Source organism: Mytilus galloprovincialis, chromosome 11 (genome assembly GCF_965363235.1).
Source record: "Mytilus galloprovincialis chromosome 11, xbMytGall1.hap1.1, whole genome shotgun sequence".
Classification (NCBI taxonomy): domain Eukaryota; kingdom Metazoa; phylum Mollusca; class Bivalvia; order Mytilida; family Mytilidae; genus Mytilus; species Mytilus galloprovincialis.
Window position 1 is genome coordinate 1,211,086 of NC_134848.1, and position 23,692 is coordinate 1,234,777.

A 23,692-nucleotide genomic window follows, 5' to 3' on the forward strand; every position below is an offset into this window, starting at 1 on the left:
TCCTACCACATGTCCCCTTTTATGAAACCGCCTAAGGTTTCATCTTTTTCAAAAAACTTGGTTAACAGTTGTATTTTTATAACTTTTTGTTCTTGAATTAGTTATAGCATTGCTGGTAAATCTTATTTTCCTCTATTAAATTTAATTATTCACGAAAATGAAGGCGTTGGAAAGCTATATTCGGTAGTCACTGTTGTTGCTATATTGTTCGAGATTGTTGAACTATAGATGTATCTTTGGTGGTATTACGTTGTTGGGACTACGTCTATTTATTTGTGATATATATTTCAGCTTCTGATCTTTAAAACTGTTAATAAACTCAAAGTGTTAATGAAAACAGGAAGACAGTTATTACAATGTGTTAACGGTAAATGGAATACAATCAGTTAAGAGTCTGCCCACTGCAAAAATTACGAGCTAATTTTTATCAAAACGCGAAAAATCAGAATATTCCATTGAAAATAATGTTACCAAATTTTACAAGGTAAATATTTATCCTATCAAATAAGTAAAGATTTGTGTAAATTCACAATAAACTTCATTGATTTTCTAAACCAATATTTGTACCAGAGAGCAGGTGCCGTTATGTAAACATTACATTGTGTTTGTTTTTTAATCTCAAACGATTGAATTAATATTTTTAAATCACATCTGTAATTTTCAGATTAGGAAACTGACCGATTTTCGTAGAAAAACAAACATTACGACTGGTATGCCCATGCGAACAATGAAGCCACGTACACCTGTATCACGGCCGACACTCGGCTAACCGAGAGATTGGTCGGTTAATCTATATTGAGTATGCGGCTATATGGGCGATTGGTCTGTTAATCGGGTTGGTTATACGTCTGTTAAGAGTAAAACGCTTAATTTAATGTTAAACTCTATTAAAAATACAGATTTTTGGCATGTTATAAGAACCAAATCAAAAAAAGAAAAGTGTCTGACAAAATGATATCTATCATAGAACATTTTGCATTTGTAAAAACATTTCTTAGTCTGCGCAGTTCTCAGTAAAACTAAAAGGCGTCGCGCAAGTATGTAGTATTTATGCTTATACGCATAGCAATTTTTTGAATAAAAGGCGAAACAAACAAATTTAGATATCATTTAAAGGACAAAAAATAGTACTGTGGTTCTAAAAAATAAATTGATATTAGTAAATATTTGATAATTGTAAAATAACGTGAATAATACCACGTTTTAGTGAAAATTATGGGAATAAAGTCTGTTAATGGGTTGGACAATTGAAATTGTGTCAGTTAAGAGTTATTTAGCCACGACAAAGTTAAGAATGAGATGTTCCTGAGTAAACACAAATGACAATACGGTGCCACAGTATCCTAGAAAGAGCATTTTTATTTTGACTTTCTTTGCATTTTATTGAAGGGTGTGTCACTTCAATATAGCGTGATATGTATTGGCTTCTGGAATATGCATGAATTTTTTATTGACGTTTTCAATCAGCTTTAATTTTGGTGTCTGTTTGAAGTAGCACGTTCTCAATTCCGACTGAAAGTGTCTTTCTAATACAACACAGTGTACATATAACGTGTTCTCGTTCACATATGAACATGATATTTGTCACTGGACGTTAAACCCTAATTCGTCAGCTTCATCCAATTGGTTCTTTTCTTCTATTACTTAATCATATTATGTTGTTTACAAATCACTCTAAAGAAGTAAACGGAAAGGAGCGAATGCAGCTACATTTGGTTATTTTAAGTTTCAATTAATTTTATTCCGTTTAGTTCCTTTCTACATAAGTGCAGAGGAGAACTACAGTTGTCTATGGTGGCCGGAGAAGTCCATTTCGCGTTTTCGCGATTTCGCCTTTCATATTCTATAGGTCGAAAACGCGAAATAGCGAAAAGGCGAAATCGCAAAGTCGAAAACGCGAAAACGCGAAGTCGAAAACGAGAAATCGGTTTCGCATTTTCGCGTTTTCGACTGCGCAATTTCGCGTTTCCGCCATATAAAATATGTAAGGCGAAAACGCTAAGCTCTAAAACGCAAAATGGCATTAACCTGCCACCATAGTTGTCCGCATGTAAACTTCTAGAATTTGTCACCAATATAAGTACATCGCAATCCGTTACTGTTTCAACGGCCATCGGTGTTTCATGTGTGTATTCTTAAAGAAGTATTATTTTTCTCTCGTTTTTAGCAATGTACCACTCTCTACTGTCCTTATATATTATTCTATATTCTGCGTTTCCATCCAGATTCTCGTGTATACCATGAGGGTCCGGATTGGGGGTTTTGTTGATTTCTGTACTCTTTAAATTGTTATGTCATTTTTTTCTACATTTTGTTTATATCTTACTCATAATTCTTTCTTTCTTTTCATATTTTGTCATCCCAATATATTTTACTTACTGATGTTTAGTTACATTACGACGTTTATCTCTGATTTATATATATTGGTTACCAATGTAGATGACAAATTTGTGTCATGCATGACAATTAAGCAGAATCAACATGATATACGCGATCATTCTTGGGTGAAATTAATATTACTTTAATATTACACTTTTTGAAACCATTTTTATCAATTTTCAATTTCATGTGTTGTTTCCGTATATGCGATGTTTCATTGCTCATGTGGTGTTTTCGTACATTTTAGCCGCTCGTCTTGAGCCTACTCATTTGATCCGATAACACCCCATATAGCAATAAAATTATACTTTTATTGCCATTCATAACTCTTAACAGACCAATTAACAGACCGAGTTTTATACATCCGACCCATTAACAGACCAGGTTTTAAATAAAGATTGATTTATGTCACCAAAATACAGATGTTCGTGTAGATTTTTCACACAATGATATCAATATGGTTAACAAACATCATGCCTTTCTTTTTTCGATGTTCAAAATATTGAATGCAAGTAAATTTAACCAATGTGTCATTTTGTGTACATTTTATGTGTGTAAAATGTGTATAAATTTATTGATGAGTAACCCGCCTTTTCATTTTACAGATCGTACATCGAAGCTAGAAAAATAATAATTACACCACTGATTTCAGTACATTGAATTGTTTTGTTAGACATGAATACTTTTTATGATGAAAATATATTTAGAAAGTTATACTATGAAACATGTTGAACTTTCAATGATTTTCTCGATAACACCTGATTAACAGACTTTAGCCAACCCAATTAACAGACCAACCACCGATATAGCCACATACTCAATATGGATTAACCGACCAATCTCTCGGTTAGCCGAGTGTCGGCCGTGTGTATGTCCCTTATGTTTTTAAAGATTGACAAGGGAAACCTGAGTTACCATTTATGATTATTCTTCTATATATACATGTGTTATATTAAAATTTTGTCTTTGGCAATTCACAATTTTAATTTTAATATAACACATGCACTACATATAAGAGAAGCCCGATTTACCATGGGGGAACTTCAACCCAATTCTATATATATGACACAACATGCATTACAAAACGCAAACACCGGCAACAAAACACAATCAACATATATACACTTAAATTGAAGGCCCGATTGGTATGTCGCCTGCCGCAGCTATATGAGTTGCATATACACGTAAAGTAACCGATTAAAAGTCCTCATCTAACATGAGTTAGATTGGTAAATATGAATACTAGTATAATATGACGAATGAGTGCATTGCCATAACGGCCGAATATGTAAATCTATAAGAAACCTTTGACAAATGACAAATTCGGGTTGTACAGCACTTTCAAGCCGGCATAAACATGATTTCACCGAACTTGACTAATTCCCTATATGTTAGAGTGATATGATCAATATACTGGTGGTTTGCTATAGCTACGTCTCCTTTAAACAAAGCAAAAACAACCTACAAATAAACACACACATATAAACTGATCTCAGGGGCGGACCCAGCTACTCGTATTTTAAAAGAGGTTCCTACCACATGTCCCCTTTTACAAGCATCGATCGTCAAAAAGGGGGTTCTGATTTACCCAGGACGCTCCCCTGCATGGATCAGCCTGTGAAATACATAACATGAACACTTACCCGCCCTACTTTCACTGTCTGCTGGTTTAACCTGTATAGGACGGTTCATCTGAAAGTATAAGGGATAACATTGCTATATTGAATTTTTCTCGTTCCAACTATCTAGATTAAAATAAGGAGAGTCGAGTTTCTTAAACCAGTAAAACCTGGAGGCTCCTGTTCTTCCACCGAGATTCAAACAGGGAAAGTCGAGTTCTTCTCTTAAACCAATTAAATCTGCGTGTCCCCGGTATATTTTTGTAAACCTCTCCTTCCATTTTATCATAACTTTGGCTATATATGTTAGCCGTTTGTCATTTATGGACTTTGGCTATATATATGTTAGCCGTTTGTCATTTATGAAATTCGGTTTTTAAAGGATGAGTATATTTTGAATTTAGTGGCATATATTTTGCCTCGCAACAGACTACATTATACGAACCCCTCAGAGAGTTGTTTCAGGAGTTCCAGAAATCATTGAATTATTATTAAATTTAACAGAAACGTACAATCTGCCCTCAAAATTACTATTTAGTCACCAAGGATTTGTATAGCGAGAAGGCTTACTGTACAAATCCTTGATAGTCACGTATGCAAAAGATATAATCTTTTAAAATGTAGCATTTCATTTTATACAGATGATAAAAGTGTACACAAAAAGCTAAATTTCAACTGTTTCCAGATTGAAATCTAGCTTTTATGCACCTGAATGATTTTTTATAAGAAATTTTCTGTTACATCTATCAGGATGCCAAAAATTAGAAAAAACTTTAAACTTATAACCTTTATTAGTTTCCTCTGACATTCTCCAATTGAACCTCACGCACTAAATCATGTCCCTACTGTATATATAAACTTTATTTAATTTCGACACGAATTCTTACCATATTAAGTAAACCTTCTATAAAGTCTTAATTTATGGACAATAAACTTCCATTCGTATGCAACTTCCGATCATTTACAACCTCGTCTTGGAGAAAATTTTATTTTCTTGATGCAAATATGTTGCAATTAGCACCAAAGAAACCTCTCGTTCTTGAGAAATGCAATTACTGAAACCTTAGAACCATCTTTCAATGTAGCGATTTAAAGAACTAAGCAGACGGAACTCGATTAAGTTTTTTTCAACACAATCAGCTTAAAGTCGACAATAAGGGTCTTTTGGAGGACAATCCTTATATTTCAAAATCATTGTTTGCCATTTTAACCCTCTTATAAGAAAGCTGTCACAATTTGAAAGTCGGCTTGAAAGGTCTTTTGGGAGACCTTCACTTGTGTTCTCAAATTTTAAATCCACATATACAGTTTTAATGATCTTTGCAAGAAAGAAGTCGTTATTTCAAATCTTACGACTTGTATTTGTAAACCATTTAAACTATAAAATTCAGCTTCATACACATAAAACCGTTGAAAATTCTGGCTATATGGGTCTTTTGGGAGAACTTTACTTGTGAATAAAATTGAGAATGGAAATGGGGAATGTGTCAAAGAGACAACAACCCGACCAACTAAAAAACAACAGCAGAGGGTCACCAACAGGTCTTTAATGTAGCGAGAAATTCCCGCACCCGGAGTCGTCCTTCGGCTGGCCCCTAAACAAATATATACTAGTCCAGTGATAATGAACGCCATACTAATTTCCAAATTGTACACTAAGAAACTAAAATTAAAATAATACAAGACTAACAAAGGCCAGAGGCTCCTGACTTGGGACTTGTGCATGTTCTCAAATTTTAAATCTATTTTTTGCCATTACTATATTCTCTGAAAGAAAGAAGTATTTTTTCAAATCTTACGACTTGTATTTGTAAACAATTTAAACTGAAATATCAGCTCCATACATATAATCCCTTTGGAAATTCTGCAACGTGACAAAAGTCACATGATCTAGCAATCGCTAGTGAATTATGGAACAGATATATCATGTTAAGGAGGGGTATTTGGGGTAAATACCAGTCGAGAGAATGTTAAATTTCACGAGCCGTAAGGCGAGGGAAATTCATTTTCAAGACTGGTATTTTCAAGAACATGCTATATCTGGTTACCGTTCAAAAGCGCATTGATAATCGTGACGTTACAAGCGTCCAGTCGGATAGAGTATTTTTTGGCAAATACCACGACAGAGAGGGTAAAAAATCCTTTATGCATACTAGTATACCCCGGCGGCGTTAAAAATGAACGATATTCATTTGATAACAGTAAATTGGTGAAAAATACACTGGCTATCAACCATTCAAAACCCCGGATTCTTACATAAGGTGTAATTAACTATATTACCATACACTTGAAGAAAGTGTATCTATATATAATCATTAGAAATAAAAAGCCTACAGGTACAAGAATTTGAAAGTACTACGAGCCATTATTTTGTTATCAATATATAAATCAATGTATAGAATGTACACAAAAAGCACCGAAAGAGCACTTTTCCATGCACTGAAAAAGATCTTAATCCTTACAAAATTGTACGGAATCCCATATACAACCAAATTAAACTTTGTCTTGAATTATATCTCGAAATGTATACAAACATATTATGTTTTCATTTTTTCCCCCAATAACTTATTTATACAGCCAAGAACTAGTACTAGATATAAAGACAACTGCGCAATAAGAAATGCTCCTCTCGTTCCGACTATTCGGACAAATTTTATTACCGATAAAATCACAGAACTTCTCTCTGGAGCCTCGTCAGACATGAATTCCGATGTATTAACATTGATTTGGAATCGGAAAGTGCAGCTGCGACAACTCCGGAGATGTTTTTTTTATTACGATATGAGTCACTGAATTGATGCTCCAATTCCATTATAAAATACAAGACTTAATCTTCGGATTGTATTTGATAGTTTGGGAAAAAATCCATTTATGCAATTGTTTCACAAGCGGCTAGAAATATTGAATTAATAACACGCCAAAGGAAAGAAATAATACGACAAAAGGATAGAGGAATAAATCTAATTAAAGGGGTTGTTCTTTCTATAGAAGAAACTGTGTTAAAATGTTCTTAGATAATACAGAAATGTATAGTTAGATTATACAAATCCTTGGGAAAATATCATAGAGATATCCTTTAAATCGTTCCTATTTTATCTTTCTTTATTTCATAATAATTATACAATTATAGGAGATGTTGTTTGGTTGCTAATAAAACAAGTTGTTTAAAGTGTGTCTGCCTTTTTTTATGATGTTGGCCGTTGCACTATTGTTTCAAGTTGGGTGAAGGTTGGCGCGCCTATTAAACGTTACCCTAGGCTCTGCATTAGTTTACATCTGTCCTAAGTCAGTGAAGGTTGACGCGCCCATTAAACGTCACCCTAGACTCTGCATTAGTTTACATCTGTCCTAAGTCAGTGAAGGTTGACGCGCCCATTAAACGTCACCCTAGGCTCTGCATTAGTTTACATCTGTCCTAAGTCAGTGAAGGTTGACGCGCCCATTAAACGTCACCCTAGGCTCTGCATTAGTTTACATCTGTCCTAAGTCAGTGAAAGTTGACGCGCCCATTAAACGTCACCCTAGGCTCTGCATTAGTTTACATCTGTCCTAAGTCAGTGAAGGTTGACGCGCCCATTAAACGTCACCCTAGGCTCTGCATTAGTTTACATCTGTCCTAAGTCAGTGAAGGTTGACGCGCCCATTAAACGTCACCCTCGGCTCTGCATTAGTTTACATCTGTCCTAAGTCAGTGAAGGTTGACGCGCCCATTAAACGTCACCCTAGGCTCTGCATTAGTTTGCATCTGTCCCAAGTCAGGAACCTTAGGTTCTGAGTGGTTGTCGTTTGTTGATGTTGGTGCGATCTTCAACAATTAGCAAAACTCAAACCGTATAGTAAGCTAACATGCAGACTTTTAAGAAGGAGAAAACAAACGGCCTGATTTATGACTAATTACCGAAAAATAAATATGATAGACAGCAACCCACAACAACCACGTAATTACAAGCTCCTGACTTTGGAAAGGGATATGTAGAACTTGGCGGGGTTAAACATGTTTATATACGTGCACATTATTGTTTTGCTTATTATATTTTTTATTCTGTCATGTTGTTTGTGTACAAATAATGTAAATGATGACTAGTATACATATTTGTTTAGGGGCAAGCTGAAGAACGCCTCCGGGTGCGGGAGTTTCTCGTTGCATTGAATACCCATTGGTGGCTTTCGGCTGTTGTCTGCTATATGGTCGGGTTGCTGTCTCGTTGACACATTCCCCATCTCCATTCTCAATCTTATAATATATAAGAATGGGATAACTTTTGTTCAATTTCGTGTCTGTGGTATTCGCATCTAGGTCTTTTAAGAACCTTGCACTGATTCTGGTAAATTATTAAGTGCTTTCCTCCGATGACAACGGTACGTCCAAACAATATATAACATATCAGGGAATAACAAAGCAGACACGTACGTACACTAAAACGGACCAACATAAACCAACCAATTCACACGCTTCTTTTAGAAAAAAACACCGTGGGAAAAAGGGAGATTAATAAGTATTTGTTCAAAGGAACGTGTCTTTACTGCAATAACGTTAATGGAATCAATAATAGGTCATTTACAGATCAGAACTGCAAAATATAAGAGTCAACAAAAACTAAAACTGAAAATGTAAGTGAGAAGCAATCCAATCGAGGAGTGCATTTAAAATAAATTCCCTGTTGCTCATGCATATTATTGGTTTTCTCTCAAATATTTCTTTTGTCTTCTTTTTTTCTAATTCCACCTGAGTTTATATAAATCTGAAGATGATGACAAGTTCATTCTTATTGTCCTCACGTGTAAGCCGTAACCAAGGATATTATTCCTTTGAAATAATATCCGACTCAATTCTCTAGACGAAATGATCTTTTCCTTTATAAGAATTCTTTTATAAAATAAGATATTCATTGATTTTTGATGATAGACAAAAGATTTCTACTTCATGTTTTAATCCGATCCGATTTGATTTGCAGAATATGAGTCATGGCGCTTAATTTTTCTCATCCGCTTTTTTCCGGAGTATTATAAATATAAATCGTGTGTCGGAATGACAATGTAACGATTTTCAATTACAGAAATAATCATTCCGCGACAAAACCGAAGACAAGTCGATCGTTTGGCAGACATTAATGAACAACACGTCAAGTTTTAAAAAGCATTTGTTATTTTTTATTGAAAAAATGTGGTTGGTATGGCAACAGTTTTCCAAGGATACAGCAGAAGGAATATTTTCACACAATATCATTTCGCAGACGTAATTGCTATTGTTGAAAATAAAACATGTCGCATACCGTTCAACAAATTGAGAATAAGGGAGAGAGAGAGAGAGAGTTGAATCAGAATTTTTTATGCTAGTGATAATAAAGGTTCTGTACTACCATACCAAACAACCAAGTACATTTGCGAATTGTAATACTAGTATAGTACAGGAGCCTATAATTCAGTGGTTGTCGTTTGTTTATGTGTTACATATTTGTTTTTCGTTCATTTCTTTTTTATATAAATAAGGCCGTTAGTTTTCTCGTTTGAATTATTTTACATATAAATATCGGGGCCTTTTATAGCTGACTATGCGGTATGGGCTTTGCTCATTGTCGAAGGCCGTACGGTGACCTATAGTTGTTAATGTCTGTATCATTTTGGTCTCTTGTGGACAGTTGTCTCATTGGCAGTCATACCACATCTTCTTTTTTATATTATATACCGTCCCGTATATAATTTATACAAACAAAACGTGACGACGAGTACATACTATCGGGTTAGAGCAATACTCAGCTGTTGTTCGGTGAAACTGGTCCTTTCACAAGTTAAGCAATAGAGCAATATTCATCAGCTCTTTAATATGTCTTATTCTCTTATGACAGACTATAAGCGACACAACCATTTGTAACAGGAATCGTTCATTTTCAAACGGACAAGCAGCCATGGCATTGCCAATATATCCAAACAGACTTAGCAAAGAATACATTCCAAGGAGAGAGGACAGCCCTCTCCAACTGCATAAAATGTAATAAGACAACCCTTTTAGAATGCGTATAACTATAAGACAAATCTCGGGCTTTTAATGGAAACCAATAAAAAAAAATCATAAAGTAAAAGGAACGATACAGTCGTAGACATGCATTTTGAATCAAACATCGACAAGAGTGTTGAGCCCTTGCGAGTGTCTAAAATTTCCCAGTCTTGTGACCTTATAGCCAGGCCTTCTGTTCCCAAACAACCGTTAAGTGTTTGCTAGAACACACCCGCGAAATCGCGGGCATATACAGCTTGTAAACTTGTAGAATGAATTTTTGAAAAAGCTATTATGACTGGAGAATTTCATATAAGGTATCTAAAGCCCTCTCCCTTTTTTCCAAAGTCCGTTATTTGTTTCATTTCTGTTTAATTCAATTATGTTCGTGTTTCTAGCCTTATACCACAATTATTATTTTTAGTAGACAGAATACAGAGAGTCTCTATATATTATAGTAGTATAATCGTAGTTTACATGTGGATAAACGCGAAAAATAATTGTCTCTAAGGAGGTATAATAGTTGTGGTTCTTACGATCTAAAAACCATGATATGGAGAACGCTCTGATTTGCTTAAATCTATTTTATATTTTTGTAACCTATCATACGATTGGTTGTTCTTGTGCATGTTTAAAACCGGAAGTTTTATCTATGACTTAAAGTCAGTCTGATGACGGAAACAATATCCGGACACCTATTTTCTCGTTTTTTCTCCCAAAATAACTCAATTTGAATAATCATAAGAATTTATGACAAATGCGCACAGAGGCATGATGATTAATTTATTGTGGAAGGAAGGGAAGCGATACACAAAATGAGGTCTTCTCGTTTATTAGTATAGATGGTCAATTCGGTTAAAATCACACCAAATTTAAGGGCAAACCGGTGTCTTTAAGTCATCAGAGGTTGAGCGAGACGTGAATATCTCGGCTCATAGCAAACATTCGATATTTTAAAACTTCTAAGAAAAAAAAAAGCAGGACCGAATAGAGTGAAAAATAAAAAGGCAGGACAGAGATTACAACTAAAAAAAAATGAAGGACAAATTTTTCATCCTAACCCCCACCCCCCCTAAAAATCAAATGGTAGCTCCCTAACTCAGTTTTTAAATGGCGAGAAAATACATTTCCTGGGAGAATGTCGATTTCCAGTGCTGGCATATATTCTATAGTAACCACCTGTCTGATAATCTTAATAATAAATAGACCTGTAATGATCTTTGTGTAACAAAATAAACAGAAAACGATTTGTATATAAATTATTGATGGGGAAAATATAATACAACCGGTTCTGACACGGATAGTTCTTTACGTGGACATGTTAGTACGTCAGTGATGGCTGATAACATGCTTTAATAATTCATGTTTCCAATCGAATGAATTGGATACGATACGATATAAAAAAAAATTGAAAGTAAGAGATTCTTTCAAAAAAAGAGAAACCTAAACTTAGCAATTTGGTAAAAATACAATCAGTTCAGGATTGCTAAAAATACTCTGTACTCTACACGCAAAACTAAGTTAGGAGGTGAATATATATACCAAAAAGTAAGGTCATATATTATTGTTCTAAACCTCAAATAACACCAAGACTCCAAAAGTCTCTATAGAAGAGCGAAATGATGCGAAAACATGTCCTAAATATATCTTATAATCTATTTTTTTGGCGACAAGTCGAAAACAATTTTTTCTTTCAATTTTAGCATTACATAATAGTGGCAGCTGAGGGTGAAACAAACAACTTTTTTTTCTCAGAGTCAAAAAAAAATTTTTTTTGCTCCAAAAACTGGAAACAAACTTTTTTTCCCAAATAAATCCATAGCTGTGTTTTAGGCCATACTTTGACCTATAATGGTTTAATTTTACAAATTGTGACTTGAATGGAGAGTTGTCTCATTGGCACTTATGCGACATCTTCTTGCATATCTATTTATTATGAAAATGCTCCAAACAATACAAGACTGTCGGTATAGACATAAATATATAGTTTAATCTTAAACTATGGTGGGATTTAAGGTGGTACCCAACACTTTCACTAAAATTAATTCGGCTCGTTTAATTTACACAAAATTTTTACAAAGTATTTACTTTGACCCTTTGACAAAAATATAAAAATTTCAAAAAATTTGAACCAAGCATTTTGTCAGAAAAATTACACTGGTTATATAGCAGTTTGACAAACACTAATTTTGATCATTGAGAAGCTTAATATTCCCTTAAAAACACAACGTCATTAAAACGTTTAGGTGATTTTACAGAGTTATCTACCTATAGTGTTAGGTTCCACCTTAAAAGCCCTTCCCTCCATCATGACGTGTTTGATTAAACTGTTTCTAAGCACAAGGTGTACGCGCATAGATTAACAAACAACTGGACTTTTTTTTTAAATCTTGTAATTTATTTGAAAGAGCAAAAATGTTGAAAAATTTGCACTATACTAATACTATATAAAACAATACTTAAATTTATCACCAAGATTAATCTTGAATATAATCCAGAATGACACAGCAACTTTGATTTTTTTTCAATGTAATCTCATAATGGTTATACCATTAACAAACACAGATATTGAATTCTCTCTTTGTTAATACATCAGTTGTTGACCCAGGGTACTTGACTTCTGGTTTGTTATTGAACCATTATTGATTGCAGACTAAGGTGTACATAATAGTATGATAAATATAACAGCATGAAATAAGACCGTCCACATTTGATTTTTTTTTATATAAACTTTATAATGATTTTCATGGACGTCTTGTTGCTTCGGTGGTTTACATCTTGTATAAACAAAACTCAAGTCAAATATTATTGACATACGACTCTAGTATGCTATTCTGTCATAAGTAACAAAACTCAAGTCAAATATTTTTGACATACGACTCTAGTATGCTATTGTGTCATAAGTAACAAAACTCAAGTCAAATATTTTTGACATACGACTCTAGTATGCTATTGTGTCATAAGTAACAAAACTCAAGTCAAATATTTTTGACATACGACTCTAGTATGCTATTGTGTCATAAGTAACAAAACTCAAGTCAAATATTATTGACATACGACTCTAGTATGCTATTGTGTCATAAGTAACAAAACTCAAGTCAAATATTTTTGACATACGACTCTAGTATGCTATTGTGTCATAAGTAACAAAACTCAAGTCAAATATTTTTGACATACGACTCTAGTATGCTATTGTGTCATAAGTAACAAAACTCAAGTCAAATATTTTTGACATACGACTCTAGTATGCTATTGTGTCATAAGTAACAAAACTCAAGTCAAATATTTTTGACATACGACTCTAGTATGCTATTGTGTCATAAGTAACAAAACTCAAGTCAAATATTTTTGACATACGACTCTAGTATGCTATTGTGTCATAAGTAACAAAACTCAAGTCAAATATTTTTGACATACGACTCTAGTATGCTATTGTGTCATAAGTAACAAAACTCAAGTCAAATATTTTTGACATACGACTCTAGTATGCTATTGTGTCATAAGTAACAAAACTCAAGTCAAATATTTTTGACATACGACTCTAGTATGCTATTGTGTCATAAGTAACAAAACTCAAGTCAAATATTTTTGACATACGACTCTAGTATGCTATTGTGTCATAAGTAACAAAACTAGAACCTACATTGTTTTGCCAAGTGTTACATTGGTTATCTTCAAACTAATGCACACAAAAACAGACAGAAGTTAAAAGGATAAATAAAAATCATGTTCAAGAAAAAAGACAAAACCATGACCTAATTTAAGACAAACTCATACTATGCAAAATGAACCATCATGGTGGTGATCTTATGTTATCCGAAGGATAAACAGACCCCGGTACCGTACGCGTAATCCGACCGTTAAGTATAGACCGCAGTTTCACTGTTGGCATAATTCGTGTCGACTTTGACAATTTTACTCTAACAAGACGCACTCGATGTGCACACAGAATTAGACACAAGTAGACTAGTACCGAAGAGATAAATACACAGAAAAGAATGACGTGATACACGGATATACAGAGTGTACTCACGTTAAAATTACAAAAGTGAGTGACATGATGCAGTGTGAAGAAGAGATTAGTGTCCTTAATCAATGTATGTTTACATGCAAAATAAAAAGATATATAGTGCACTCAAAACACACATTTTGCTCATTGTTGAAGGCCGTACGGTGACCTATAGTTGTTAATGTCTGTGTCATTTTGGTCTTTTGTGGATAGTTGTCTCATTGGCTATCATACCACATCTTCTTTTTTTATATGTATGGTTGAAAGAGCAATGCTCTATTACAATGGAGCTGGAATCGTTACTTATTATTCCTAAAGTTCGGCAAACTGACTAGGATCCTAGATCTACTAAATAAAGGCATGATTTTAATTTGAAACATCACTATATACGATGATTCACCAGTAGACCAAAGAAATGACGTCAAAGAATGCAAACGTCGAGATTGAATATATTTCGATTGATTTTGTCTGTAAACTGCCAATATAAAAACCAGCAGCAAATCCAATAGGGATTTATGGGTCACTTGAACTCTTTAATAGATGTCAATAACGTTAACCCATCAAAGCTTTCTGAACGACTGGGTCTATATCAATGCAGAACTAACGTGGTATTTCATGGAAAAACAAGTTATGTTACGTAATGTAGGAATACAAGGAAATTGATTATTGATAAAGCGTAAAAATAGAATAAAAATCCATTTTACGATTAAATCATTTGATCATTGCAATCAATAGATAATCATACAGAAGCAGGTGAGTTAATGATACTGACGATTTTCGTGATTACTCGCTGTTGCACCATGCCGACATTAAACTAGAGGCTCCAAGTAACTTGAAGCCATCATCTGGCCATACCGTTATCTTCTCCTAATCATTCAACGTTACATTAATCACAAAACATAAATTATAAATCGCTATTTGCTTGTTTACCAAATTCCTTGTTACAGTTTCTTATCATTTCTTATTATTCATTATTATTTGCATTATAATATCCCAAAACACTAAAAGTTTAAACAACTTATCACAACTACAACAAGCAATAGACGGACCTCAGTGGCTCTAGATGTGACTCGAATCATTAACTAAAGTATAAACGTCGAAATAAGAGTGTCATTCGAAGGAAACTATAGACGAATGACAATGAGCGATGGTAAGCCCATCTATCCCGTAAGGCCATCACAATTGATGCCTATTTAGTATCTCAATGTTTTTGAGAAATCATTTAAACATTCTAAAGAATATGTAACTGTCTGTATCTTTCCAGGTCTTGCTCATTAAATTTTGAAAGGATCATGTAGTCATCTCTTAGATAGTCTTTTTAATTTGTGTGTCATTTGGTCTCTTGTGAAGAGTTGTCACATTGACATTTATATCACATCTTATTTTTATATTGGCTTCTTAAGCTTTTGAATCACCCGCCAAATAGCCAGTGCTTAGATACTGATCTCTAACATTTTGGGCTAAACATTCCCCGTTTATAGACGAAACGCGCGTCTGGCGTATATATGAAATTTAGTCCTGGTATCTATGCTGAGTTTATTTACAACCACTGGGTCGATACCACTGCTGTCGGAGATTTATTTCCCCGAGGGTATCACAAGCCCAGTAGTCAGCACTTTTTTTGCTGACATGAATTATCATTGATATTGTTATATATATAAATTAACTGTTTACAAATTTAAATTTTTTGAAATACTAAGGCTTTTCTACCTCAGGCGTAGATTACCTTAGCTGTATTTGGAAACACTTTTAGGAATTTTGGATCTCAATGCTCTTCAAATTAATTCGTACTTTATTTGGCTTTTTTAACTTTTTTGGATTCGAGCGTCACTGATGAGTCTTTTGTAGACGAAACGCGCGTCTGGCGTATGTATAAAATTTAGTCCTAGTTTCTATGATGAGTTTTTTTATAAGATATGCACTTCATGTACTGACACTATAATGCTAAGACTCGGAGATATATCTAAACACTGAAACTATAATGCTAGGACTCGGAGATATATCTAAACACTGAAACTATAATGCTAGGACTCGGAGATATATCTAAACACTGAAACTATAATGCTAGGACTCGGAGATATATCTAAACACTGAAACTATAATGCTAGGACTCGGAGATAAATCTAAACACTGAAACTATAATGCTAGGACTCGGAGATAAATCTAAACACTGAAACTATAATGCTAGGACTCGGAGATAAATCTAAACACTGAAACTATAATGCTAGGACTCGGAGATATATCTAAACACTGAAACTATAATGCTAGGACTCGGAGATAAATCTAAACACTGAAACTATAATGCTAGGACTCGGAGATAAATCTAAACACTGAAACTATAATGCTAGGACTCGGAGATATATCTAAACACTGAAACTATAATGCTAAGACTCGGAGATAAATCTAAACACTGAAACTATAATGCTAGGACTCGGAGATATATCTAAACACTGAAACTATAATGCTAGGACTCGGAGATAAATCTAAACACTGAATAATGCTAGGACTCGGAGATATATCTAAACACTGAAACTATAATGCTAGGACTCGGAGATAAATCTAAACACTGAATAATGCTAGGACTCGGAGATATATCTAACACTGAAACTATAATGCTAGGACTCGGAGATAAATCTAAACACTGAAACTATAATGCTAAGACTCGGAGATATATCTAAACACTGAAACTATAATGCTAGGACTCGGAGATATATCTAAACACTGAAACTATAATGCTAAGACTCGGAGATATATCTAAACACTGAAACTATAATGCTAGGACTCGGAGATATATCTAAACACTGAAACTATAATGCTAGGACTCGGAGATATATCTAAACACTGAAACTATAATGCTAAGACTCGGAGATATATCTAAACACTGAAACTATAATGCTAAGACTCGGAGATAAATCTAAACACTGAAACTGTAATGCTAAGACTCGGAGATAAATCTAAACACTGAAACTATAATGCTAAGACTCGGAGATAAATCTAAACACTGAAACTATAATGCTAAGACTCGGAGATAAATCTAAACACTGAAACTATAATGCTAAGACTCGGAGATAAATCTAAACACTGAAACTATAATGCTAAGACTCGGAGATAAATCTAAACACTGAAACTATAATGCTAGGAATCGGAGATATATCTAAACACAAGTTTATGAAGCATACCCGTTGGTGGCCTTCGGTTGTTATCTTCTCTTTGGGGTCGGGTTGTTGTCTCCTTGGCACAGTCCCCATTTCCATTCTCAATTTTACGTGCAAGGTGAAACTATGTTGTGTATTGTGTTATATTGATTGTCTTTTTTCTTTTTTAGCCATGGCGTTTTCAGTTTATTGTTTATCTATTAGTTTGAATGACCCTCTGGTATCTCACTTTGACATGTTTACATATCCCCTTCGTTTTCGACAATCAAGTTAGGTAACGTTATAATATCTAAATGTTATGCCGTTTTAAAATTAGGAACAATATTTAAAAAATCAATTACACTGCATGTACAATAATTACAGATCTATAGCTATAACTGCAAAAGTTTTCTTATTTTCAAAATAATTAATGCCCATTATCTAATTTGTCAAGTTTACAAGTTTGTTAGCTTAAAATCTAATGTAACACTATGGATTTTTTGATTAAACCAAAAGAATATCGAAAGGTCTTTTCCTGATGTTCATTAAACCGTCTTTCATGGTTAAAGACTTCAACAATCTAATAATTCCATATCATCTTCAAAAGAGAAAAGATTCTTTTGAAGGAAGGATTTTAAAATTTTCAATATCGTCAATAATTTCTTTTAATCTTTATGAAATTTTAATATGAAAACGACGGATCGAAGTTTTAATGTTTTTTTAGCTTGTGATCTTGTAACTTTAAGCAGATTAGAAACCAGTCTTTGTATATGATATATTGTGGAAAAAACAAAAAGAACAGAAGCTTCAAACATATTATTCATTATAAATCAGACGATGTATACAATGGCAACATACATGTACGTCTTATTTGTCTCATTCAAATTTTCAAAGTATTACTGCTTTTTTAGATTAAAATGTTTTAGAAACTAATTAAAATGATTCTTTATAAATATTTACACAATATAAAAGAAGCTGATCATAATACGAGACTGTTTTGTCGATACTGGTATATACGTGACCTTGATGGAAAACGATACACTATAACTAAACGATACAAAACATCTTCAGGTCATCAACCACAAATTCCAAATACAAAAACATCGTTGGGAGAACGTGTATTGTTTACCCTAAACTGTAGGTAATCGCATTGAGACTATTTGTCTTGCATTAAAATAAAAACACATTGGTATGACTACATGGTAAGTATTATACTTTACGACAGGCACATGCTGTTCGGGATTTGCTTATTGTTGAAGGCCTTACGGTGACATTTAGTTGTTAATTTCTATGTTATTTTGATTCTGGTGAGAAGAGTTGTCGCATTGGCACTCATACCACGTCTTCTTATTTTTTTTATAAAACCGTGATTTGCAAAGTATTCGATTAACATGCCACAACATGTACCGTGTTTATCAACTCCTGTTTTATAGTGGACATATTTATTCTCGACTGACGAAACCTCATTTCTATAGCATCTGAGTAAGGCAAGAAGTATATATGGGGTGATGGACGCTGTCAATAGTGCAATACGATCTGATTACCTTTCCGGAGCACACGATAACAGTTCCGTTATGTTTATGTTATGCTTTCGTGTTGCTAAGTCTATAGTTTTCTATTTATCGTTTGCGAAGTTAATTGACATTTGGTCCTTATTCGTTATTTTTTTAAATGGTGTTTGATAGTTATCTCGACTAATAAATTTTTAATTTCTCCTGGTCAACTTCAGCCCCTTTTTTGACATACAATAATTTCATTTTTCTCTCTCATATGCATTTACGTATGAACTTTCCATTACTTGAAGCACTATTAATGGTGTTCTAATATTATATTCATTAAGAAATACAATGGTCGAAATGGTTAAAGAAAGTTTTATGAGAACTGTCTTGACTTTCAATTTGTCTAATGGGATCTGTCAGTGATCATATTGACAACTATTTATTATGAACCTTAATGGCTTTAACAACGAACAGGGCATAGATTGTTCGGTTTGCTCTTAGAAATCAACCAAAATGAGAAATAAATAAAGAGAAAGTCAATCTGTTCATACAAGGAACAAGCACAAAACAAAATAAAAACTCGTCATTACAAAGTAGCAAAAATATAATTGACATGTGAGTTTGTTTTCAAAGGTCATCTTTTTGGTGAGTTTTCATTTTCAATACTTTGTTTAATTGATTTTACTACTGCGTCTGACATAAGAATAATACCGTAAATAAGGAACTGTGGTATGATTGTCAAAGAGACAATTATCAAGCAATGTGTAAATGACGTCGAAATAAGCAATTATAAGCAACCGTTTGACCTTTAGATAGCACTCCACAGTTAGAAAATAAAATCAAAAATGAGCCACAACATGTTTTATCATCTCCTGTTCCTGGATTTCTAATACATTAACCTAACTGTTTGTGTTGTAAATGGACATATGTATGTAATCTGTATCTTCCATAGATTTGATTTTCAAAAGTTAAAAGGGTGAAACATATTTCCTTTTATGTGTATCCATGGCAACATTCTGCATTTATTAGTCATAAAATATTTGCAAAAAAGGGGGGGGGGTGAACACACGGGGGGGGGGGGGGGGGCAACTTCGATATTTTGTTGGTAGGGGTTTGCCATTTTTGCCTCAAAAAACGTACCCCCATTTTAATATAACATTCACTGAAATTCAGTACCTTTAGTTATATAAATATTTAAGAAAGAATGACCTATACTTATATACAATATTTGAAATATGACCCATGCTTAGGTAAGCACTAACTCATCATCACTCATAATTCATAAATATACCAGCTACCCTTAAGTTTTTATATATGAATTGACATACTCAATAACATATTTATATATGGTATATATGTAGATCATACCCCAAATCAATATACAGTTATCAAACGTAAATGCATTTTAATATAGGATGTCATAAAAAGGAGGGTCATTTTTATATAAAATCTCGCAAAATTATGACCCATATTTTTAGCACATCCCCGTATACCCAATTATAGGAAGTTACCCCCCCCCCCCCCGTGGGTGAACATGTCAAATATCCCCCCAAAATTTGTATCAAACTAGAATTGCAATGCCTTTGAGTGATACCTTTTTAGAAACTGTTGACATTAATCTTCCTGAAGATAAAATAAAAAATAGGTGTCTTTCGCCTCATTTTTTTCGTAAAATCTAATCACAAAGTTCGTGTGATAAAAAGTTGGAAAAAAACATTACAATAATTGCCGGACCAATGTATGCGGACTGTCATTCAGAAAACAGCCTATATTACATACATTACATAATCTTATTATTCATATAAACCCAAAACGAAGGCTATTTTAATACTGAGCTATCCAAAAATGAATTTTATTGCACACTAGCTCTCATATTTGAAAAATCCACAGGAGCCAAAATGCGAAACTACACACCTAACTGTGGAGTCTACCTTAACATTGAGCAATACCAATACCGTATAGTCAGCAGTAGAAAGCCGCGACATGACAAAATGTGAGTTTTATGTCAAAAAAAGACCGCAAAATAATAACCAAAGTCACGTGATAAACTGTGCATGAGAGAATACACCCTTTTTTTCTGATATAAAAATGAAGATGTGGTATGATTGCAACTCTCCACAAAAGACCAAATGACACAGAAAATATTTTTCATAGTTTCTTAAAAGAGGGACGAAAGATACCAAAGGGACAGTCAAACTCATAAATCTAAAACAAACTGACAACGCCATGGCTAAAAATGAAAAAGACAAACAGAAAAACAATAGTACACATGACACAACATAGAAAACTAAAGAATAAACAACACGAACCCCACCAAATGACACAGACAATATTTTTCATAGTTTCTTAATTTATTACGCGAAACTAAAAATATAAAATCAGTATTTTTTTTTTAAATTATTCAAATTTTTTCATGATATAACTTTTGTGATAAAACAGATCTTAAGCTTTACCCTGTTAATCAATACTGTTCTATCTACGAATATATGATATTTATAAGACAGAGAGATCAGGATAAATCACGACCATTAATAATAAATATTATCATATTAGAGACTGCCTTAATATTTATTGATTATCTTGGACAACAAACGTAATAATATCAGCTATTATTCATTATATATATATATACGGTAGCGTACCGATGTTCAAATTTTAATAATATATAAGACGCGGTATAAAATCGCTCTCTTTTTTTTTCGACGCTATTAATTAACAGACTTCATGCTTTAATAAAGTATTTGTCTCGTCTTGTCTTGTCTTGTTTTGTCTTACTTAAATGATCTAAGGAGACAGAGCATGCTGGATCCGGCTTTTTTTTTGTTGACTTGAGGAATGATTTTAAAAAAAACCATTTGTTTGTTATAACTGAGTAATTGTAACTTACAAATTTTAATAATCCACCAATAAAAAGTTATTTCCCACCATGCAATGGTTCTAGAAAACCCAATCAAACCTCATAAGTTGGAGAAAAAACTGACAACGACTTGACAACAAACGAAAACTGACGGAAAGACGAATAAATCCACAAATTGCTACTAGTACTTAAAATTTTTTTATGTGAAGTGCTCTGGACCTGAGTTAGTTACGCTTGCTGTTGAAAGATGTAAGACTACAAGAAAGGGTAGAATAAAAAAAACTGACCGTCTAATGTTATATTTTTACGAGAAACATTATAATCATGTTTGAAAGTATTCGGTTGTCGGATGTGTCGGTAGAATAAATTTGGTGATTTTTTTTTCAATATAAAAAAGATATGGTATGATTCCCAATGAGACAACCTTCCACGAGAGACCAAAATGACACAGAAATATTCAACTATAGGTCACCGTACGGCCTTCAACAATGAACAAAGCCAATACTGCATAGTCAGCTATAAAAGGTCCCGAAATGCATGGTATAATAAAGACAAATATCTTTTTTTTTTAAAGTAAAGTTTGTGATGTAGAGCATTTGAATTTGCAGCATGCACGAGGTACACAAATGTAGTTAAGGATGTTTGCTCCTCAATTTTTTGATTTTTTGCAAGATTTTCGGAATCCTCTTGTTTTATCCATGTATTGTCATTAAAATATTTTGCCCACTGACCCCTACTTTTCTTTTCATATTTTTATTACATAAAGTTTAAAAAGCCATATTTCAAAATTTTATAAAATTCTTGTTATTTTTTCATAGTTTTTGAAACAAAGAAGGTGCCAATGTTAAATATATGAAAAATCTAGAGAGAATTATTTCCCGCCAAATTTTCAATGGATTATATCTAGAAAACGACCACACGGACCCTCCATTTTTTTCTACTTTTTATTTTTTTTATTTATATACTATCAATTCATAATAGTCTTTTAAAAAGCTTGTTATTTCTTAACAGAGTAGCGAACATCCTTTACACACAAAATAGATTTGTTGTCTCCAGATTAAAGTACAGTCAGAACAAAGAGAATTTGTATATATATGTTACGTATTGATACCCATTATCGCAAATGACGGGAAAATAATTTAATGACAGGTGTCCGGCACACTTTTCAATCGGGAAAGGTTATATACCCATCCCTTAATAATCAAAACTAAATGACGTTTCTAAAGGGTGATAATTTGTCATGTTGTCACTGTTATACAAGTGTGATAATCATATATATCAATAAAATTGAGAATGGAAATGGGGAATGTGCCAAAGAGACAACAACCCGACCATAGAAAAAAAAACAACAGCAGAAGGTCACCAACAGGTCTTCAATGTAGCGAGAAATTCCCGCAACCGGAATATATGTAGTCACCATGATTAACCATATTACATAAAGATATAATGGCAACCTGTATTTTAAAACCATATTGGTTGGCTGGAATATGGCAATCTATATAGATATAAAACCACTAATTCGTAGCACCATTGCTCCTAGGTTAAATTCTGCAATTTCAAGCATAATGGCTACTTTGTCTCAAGTTCAAATAAAGTGGCAATCATTTCATGTCAAAACTATACCTTATTCTGACTTTTGCTGAAAAAGTCAACATACCTTTAATTGCATATTTGAGCGTACTGGTTCCCGGAAGTTGGATAGTACAAAATCGGGTGCTTCTGATCTGAACAACAGGGCAAATGTGCCCTTCTATTATTAGTATATATACTTCTTTATTGATTAAACGAAACTTTCAATAAGGCCTCTTCAGTGATCCCAAGTCCCCAAACTTTCATTTGAAACAAAAAAAATACATTTCAACTATTGACATTTAGCCATGGCTTTGTCAGTTTATTTTCGATTTATGAGTTTGACTGTCCCTTTGGTATCTTTCGTCCCTCTTTGACAAAGATACAGCTATGTGTAGGAACTATTTTTGTTTAAGTGTGTAATACTTTCTTGTATTGTTATTTCCGACCGGGCCTGAATTAGTGGTTCTATATACCTATATACAATATAACAAGGTTGAATGGGATATAGAAACATAAGACAACTTGGATAAACTGCATTGGTTGATTGTGAAGCACATATATAAGGCTCACCATTGTAAATATAAAGGCATTTGTGTGGCTGCTTGAGATGTATGAATACGCAGCCCCG

General features: G+C 33.5%; 1 protein-coding gene across 15 annotated transcripts in view; it reads right to left on the reverse strand.

The window, feature by feature from the left end:
* The window catches only part of LOC143051499 (CUGBP Elav-like family member 4), a 127,576-nt gene that overhangs the window by 28,480 nt on the left and 75,404 nt on the right, over nt 1-23,692 (reverse strand). For all 15 annotated transcript variants that reach the window (XR_012970809.1, XM_076224392.1, XM_076224391.1 and 12 more), the window contains one exon: nt 4,023-4,071. Coding sequence is in view for 14 of the 15 variants with exons in the window: in XM_076224392.1 (XP_076080507.1) it covers nt 4,023-4,071 (49 nt within the window). In the remaining variant the exon portion in view is untranslated. The remainder of the gene's footprint in view (nt 1-4,022; nt 4,072-23,692) is intronic.